Here is a 6,855-nt window from a genome sequence, read left to right on the forward strand (position 1 = left end):
TTTTTCCATCACCCTGGCCCTTCAGCCACAATGCTCACAATGTCAGGTACATGTCGCCCAGTCTACAGCCAGATTTTCCCTTGATGGCATATTCACGTCACCCGCCCCTCAACCTGGATTTTTTCTTGACGTGACAGTCACGTTAACTGGATCCAAGGGGTTGATATGGGGCCTAGATTTTGTATTTATTTATATTTTTAGAAGTTGTACTGATGTTGCAATATTGTTTTTAAAAAAAATCCTTGTTCCCCAAAATAGTATACTTTCTATTCTACAAAATGCAACATAAATGTAGATAATCATATAAGTATTTACAAAAGTTACAAGCAACCCCCCCCCAAAAAAAAAAAAAAAAAAAAAAAAGATAAAAAAGTATGGTGGTTTAAATACTTATAGCAAACGAACAGATGTAGTACCACTCTACAGACTTGAATTGCTGTTGTTAGGGCTTGTTGAGAGGTTATATACATCAGAGATGTTGGTTCAAGTGAATTCAATGAGCACATGATTTTGATATAATTGTATTGTAAAGATTCATAAAATTATTTAATTAGGTGCTTCCATTGACTGAGTAATGTGTGTTACCCTTTATGTGCATGGGGAGGGGGGTAACAGAAAAGGCCAATGTGTCTACATTTTTAATTATTTCCCTACCAAACTGTCACAATGTAGGGCCGTGTTTCCAAATCACCTTTTTTTCAGATATCAAAAATATTCAATTAAAAATTATATTGACCATCCCTTGGGGAAAATACACTGGTTCTATATTGTTTTGTTCGAATATTTATTATTTTTGCCAAAAGATGGCTCCAGAAGCATTTATTTGGTCAGTATTGTATCCTCATCATCATTGTATTATTTTATTTTACTATTCTTTTATTTTATTATCATTGGTATTAATGTTATTAATACTAATATCATTATTATATATACTGTTTGCTTTTTATAAAAATGATAATGGTGATCTTCCTGATAGTTGTCATTTATTTGTCATCATCATTATTATTATTCATCAACATTTTTTGTTATCATTGTTGGGTTCATCTTCATGAATCATCATCACCACTCCCTCCCCCCCCCCCAAAAAAAAAAAAAAAAGTCCAGGATTGAGGTGAGGTGAGGTAAGCCTGGCAAATGAATTCTTGGTAAATAAGTGTGTGTGGTGCCATGTGTGTATTAAAAAGAGGAAAAACAAATAGAAATTCAAAGCTATAGAGGATAGTGGATGAATACATGCCCTGGCACCAGGTAAAGATCTTATCATTGTTAAAAGTTTTGATAATAGAACAGCTGAAATACAAGCAGAGTCATACCATATGTAGGTTAAGAGTTCTACTTCTTCTTACTAACAGTAGCTAAAATTGATGCCTAATGGTATCCTATAAATGCATTGATACATATTTAGAAAATCTTTTGGAAATATAAGGAAATGTTACAAATGTTCTTATGTAACTTCTAGAGGTGTCAGTGTATAAAATGTATACATCTTATTCCCTTGCTGTTGGGTGTGTTCTTGATATTCAAACCTTCGTATCTGGGTGGTAGCAAGCCGGGTTTTGTTTCATCACCCTAACATGTGGCCGTTTGGATGCAATGCCAGCATTCCTTGCCTTTTCTTTGTAACACTAGAACTATTGTATTATACTTTTCTTAGGTCTATATTTGCCATATTTGCTGATAAGTCAAGACAGTAAAACAGTTTTTCCATTAATTATAATTTCTTTTACTCTGAGTAAAATAAGCATTATATGGTGTAATTAAGTTATAACTATAGTTTATATTGCATTTTTTTTTTTTAGGTTATTTTATAAGATAAATTAAAAATTTTGCATTATTTCTCTGCCCAGACTGTAGCTTTATATATTCAATTTATTATCATGATATAACATGATAATTACATTTAGAGGGTCATGTTTACACTGTTTTAGTACATTAAGTGCTCTAGACTCCGTACAAAAGCTGTCTTTTTTCTTTCTTTTCTTTCTTTCTTTTTCTTGCCCAATCCCTCACATAACCTAACCCATCTGCACATCTATGTTACTGACACACTTATACATACACACTCTCACACAGTCGCATCATGACACTTGTTTTAGAAATTGAGGCCCAATTACCAATGTAATATTTCAAACACCTAACCTAGGGGGCCCAAGAAGCCCATGTGAAATGTAAAGTATAAGAAAAATAAGAAATACTTACGCACATTTTCAGTGGCAAAAAACTCATGGCATGACCATACATTCACCTGGTGTACAGGATTGGTGCTCCATGGCATGTATGCATATGCCAACTGGCAACTGTGGCTTACTGAAGAACTCACTGTATATATCTTAATCCTTGTGAGGGTGGTTTCCAAATAGTAAAAATAGGAAAATGATGTAATACAAACATTTTGATCAGCTTATTAAATAAAAAATAATATATTAATATATAACTGTATAAGTAGCAATAAAACAACAGATTTGTGCACTTGCTGACCCTACTAGCGGTCGTATTGTGTTAATATAAGATAGATATTTGATATAAGGTGCAAGGTGGTAAATTTATGGTGGATCAATCCCTCTTTTTTTTAAGATATTACTTTTAACTGAAAAATTTATCATATATATATATATGAATGTGATTTTTATTTTGACAGGACATGGATGATAGGAAGCTTGAAGAAGACAAAGCAAAGAGAAGGGGTAAACCCATTTCGGAGGATAAGAAGCCAAAGACAAAGAAACTCCCATATTCCTTTGAGGATGGTTAGTTCTTATTGCTGTGGGCTAAAATGCTTTCATAATCTTTCTGTCACAGATTTTATGTCTAATTTCCCAAGATTTGACATGTATCATTAGGATTACTGTCAACAAGTCTCATTGCACAAAAAGCTCAAATTCATTTTAAAGTAGATAAAAAAAAGAACCGAGAATTTTGATATTACGTATGACAGTATCTATTTTGTGAATGAAAAGTAAATGCTTGGTTGAGCTTTAGCAAAGTTGAAAAGTAATTTTATTTCTATACCAAAATAAAACTGCATTTCAATTTTTTTCATTTGTTCCTTTGTTTCTCCCGATACAGATTTAGGCAGCAACAACAGTGGTTACTACCAGCTTCAAGCTGTTTTAACTCACCAAGGTCGCTCCTCCTCATCGGGTCATTATGTCAGCTGGGTACGATGGCGTGGTGATGAATGGCTCAAATGTGATGATGATGATGTCACGCCTGTCACTGAAGAAGAAATCCTGAGGCTGTCTGGAGGAGGTAGTATATTTAGGTCTTTTTTCAGTTGAGAGGAATCTGTGCAAAGGAATGGATGTAGTTCACCAAGGTTTTACTGTATAACTATCAGTGACATTTTATTGATGTTTGAATACTTTATCCCCCAGTCCCATGCCCATTTTTGTTGGAGAGAGGGAGAAGATGGAGACTGAGGCCCTATGTTGGGGATCTCTCCTACCTTGGGCCTCAGTCCTTGGCTCAACCAATTTTGTGTGGTCTTTTTTTTTTCCTTCCCATTTTTTTCCTTCTCCTTTTCAATCCATTATGTCCACTTCCTTAGATGTGAGAGCCATGTTGAAAGGATAAAATGCTGGCTTTGTGTCAGTCCTGAATGGCCTCAGGGAGCCATGGGTACAGTATTCCCGTTTAGTTATCTAGCCCTTACCCCTCATAGGCACCCTGAGGAGTGAACCCTTAGTCTTCCCCATATACTCCATGCTTACCATGATCAGTAATGATTTTGTATCCTTATTAGGGGCATTGAGGCTTATCCCTTTATCAACTACCTCCACTGAGATTCATTGGTCATGACTGAATGCTTATATTACTACCCTTCCTCAATACCAACTCACCCATTCCAAATCACCCACCCATGTCATTACCCAACTTTCAGAAAACATTCCTTTCTCTCTCTCAATATCATATCCTCCAATCTTCATCATTTTCAACTCACCTTTTACTTTATTACTACTCTTCATCCATATTGTTCACCTACCCACAGTACTACCTTGCTCAACACCATTCTCTCTTCCTCCCATCCTTGTCCTTCAACTATTTTGATCTCTACAAATCTTAAGTACTTTTTAGCCCACCTAAATTGGATTGATTTTTTATGAGTCCCCCTACATCCCCTTCTTCCAACAATGTGTCCAAAAATAAGTAGGCAAAGTTTCCTTACACAGTTGTTTTGATAGTTCATGTCTTGTCACAGTTACATCTGAGTCCCAGGCTTGTACAATACCTGGCTAGCCTCACTGGCAAACCCATTCCTGGCCAACCTTACTCCTCCCTTATTACTTGTACTGGGACTGTTTCCATCTTCCTGGCTGAATACCTTGTTTATGACAAGGGTTGATCAGTCTGAAAATGACCTGTTTGCCTACTGCATTCATTATGAGACAGAATCAGTACAGGCTACTGAAAGTCCTACATTAACCCATCACCACCAGGTAACAGATATCCCTGAGCGTGATAAACTCAGGTGATTTCTGGCAACGGCCAAACACTAGGCGTGGGTGTCTGTTACATTAAGCAGAACATCCCTTACCACACACTCTGGCTCATTACCATGTGTACAGGCATACCTCGCAGACCAAGTGGTTTGTTATGACACCGGTGCATATGACCCATCTGAAACACATTAATATTGTTAAGATTACTTTCTGTTGACCTGACCTCCTCCATGATATTGATATTGGTAGAGAGTCCTATCCTGTCTGACCATATCGACCCCTCCCTTGTCAGTGTTAGAAATGTTGGGGTTTTAGCCCCCCTGTTAAGAACTGTTGTTCCACAGCCTGCTGCCCTCTGTGCCCAACCTGGCCATGATGATTCAAACTGACCTATGCAATCAAAGCACTTGCCAATTGCGGTGGCTCCCATAATGTATTTTATATGGGCTGCCCTACCTTCAACTCCAAGTCTGAGGTGGCAGCCTCAGATTCAACCTTAGCCTTACTTTACACAAAGCCAGGCAATTAGCAGGTCAACAAGGATTTTCTCTTGCTCTCTCCTCCAGTGCTGTCCTTCACTCTGTCGCTCCTCTCCCCAAGATGTTTCTACATCTCCCCCAACATCTCTTCCTCTGTGTGGTTCATTGGTAGCATTCTTGTCTACCTGTGTGGTGCAGTGGTAGTATTCTCGTCTACCAGTCTTGTTCATCTGCGTTCAAATCCTGCAATTTCTACTTCCCCAGTGCCTACCCTTCCTCCTTCTCACTCTGCCCACCACCTCAGACAATCTAAACATTTCATCCCATCTACTGAATTCTCTCCTACACCTACCTCTTCCTCTGCCCCTCAAATGTCTGTCCCCACTTCTCTTCATAAGAAAACCTTTATTACCCCGACCTCCCCAACCACCTCCCTTTCAAATATTCCAAACTATCTAATAATGACCCTAATAACATACCTATCCCTCATCCCTGATTCATGTTCCCCCAACACTCCATTCTCCCCCTGCTTTATCTGCACCACCACCCCTTCCCTCCCTGTTATCCCTTCTGCTTAATCATGGATACATATGTGACTCCCTTTAGTCACAACAGTGCCTTTCCTAGATCCTCCCCTTCCTGACATTCCTCCTGAAACTGCTCTTTGATCCAATTGCCCTTAACTTCCCTTTCCAGTATTGCTAATCCCATGTGGAGATTAGTGGGGAATTCCATGCAATTTCCCTTTACAACTTTTACCTCCTCAGATGTATACATATCCTCCATTTGATCTAATCACTTTTTTTTTTGTTAATCCCTACCTTAACCCATTTACTCACCCTCTCAACCCTCGTCCTTCTTTTCACTTTTCAATACCGTACTATCCTAAACTGCTGTACGACTTTTGACTTATATTACATTTAATTGTCAGCTTGCACCACTCTTTACCCTTTTTGCTACCACACCTTTCTAGCATATTTATTTTGCATTGTAACATTAACCAATTGAATACTTTATGAGTACCTCATTGTACGAAAAAGCAGGGTGCAGTGTGTTGAACTGGAAAATTGATACTGTATTAATTTTTTATTGATAGTTTTAAATTTTCATAATTATAATTTCTAGAGGTTTTTACATTTATGAATTTTTATTTATGTATTTATTATTTATATGATAAAAATATATTGTTACAAATTACCACAGCCCCATTTTATGCTTAAAATATCTTGCATTCCAGGTGATTGGCATTGTGCCTACATTTTGCTGTATGGTCCAAGAGTTCTAGAGATTCTGGATGAAGATGAGAAGCAGCCAGCAGCTGAAGAGGTCAAGATGGAAACGGAGTGAGGGAGAAAAGGCATAGAACAGCTTTGCAATTTTAGTCATCTCAAATCAGGAGAATAGATAATTGTTGAAACTGACAAGAAGAACAGATTTTTCACAGATTTTCTTGGGCCACCAAATGCTAATGTAATATAACACAAGTACTCACAAGGAGATGAGTATTTTTTCTTTTATGATAGAATGTATTCAACTTCCATATTCTTAGATTCATGTTTTAGGAGAATGTGGTGAGGAAGATATGATATTTTGTTAATTTTATGGGTATGGGAGAGCATACTCTTAAATGGCAACGTCATTGCCTTGTTTTCTAATTATTGTTTGTATGTTCATCCCAAGCTGAGAAAATGGTTAAATTAAACTATTAAACTCAAAATGATATGTTTTATTCGTGAACTTGCAAGTGATTTAGCTGCAGTGTATGCCTTGAAGTCTGAAATTCTCAAAAACCTGATTATTAAGCTATGCCTTTCTTCAGGCAAGTACTTTAAAAAGAGTGAAAAAACAGTCAGTTTTTCCCTGAGACTAATAATCTGTTCTGTTTACTCCATACATTAGTATAGAGTAGGATATACCCTGTAATATTTTTAATTTTC

The 6,855-nt window shown here is 37.1% G+C and overlaps 1 protein-coding gene across 1 annotated transcript in view; it reads left to right on the forward strand.

Moving 5' to 3' along the window:
• Positions 1-6,635, forward strand: part of LOC125040635 (ubiquitin carboxyl-terminal hydrolase 14-like) — a 22,647-nt gene extending 16,012 nt beyond the window's left edge. Inside the window, exons 10-12 of the mRNA XM_047635294.1 lie at positions 2,639-2,747; positions 3,067-3,249; positions 6,156-6,635. Coding sequence (XP_047491250.1) covers positions 2,639-2,747; positions 3,067-3,249; positions 6,156-6,265 — 402 coding nt within the window. The 3' untranslated portion in view covers positions 6,266-6,635. The remainder of the gene's footprint in view (positions 1-2,638; positions 2,748-3,066; positions 3,250-6,155) is intronic.
• The last annotated feature ends 220 nt before the right edge of the window (positions 6,636-6,855 follow it).

Source organism: Penaeus chinensis, chromosome 29 (genome assembly GCF_019202785.1).
Source record: "Penaeus chinensis breed Huanghai No. 1 chromosome 29, ASM1920278v2, whole genome shotgun sequence".
Classification (NCBI taxonomy): Eukaryota; Metazoa; Arthropoda; class Malacostraca; order Decapoda; family Penaeidae; genus Penaeus; species Penaeus chinensis.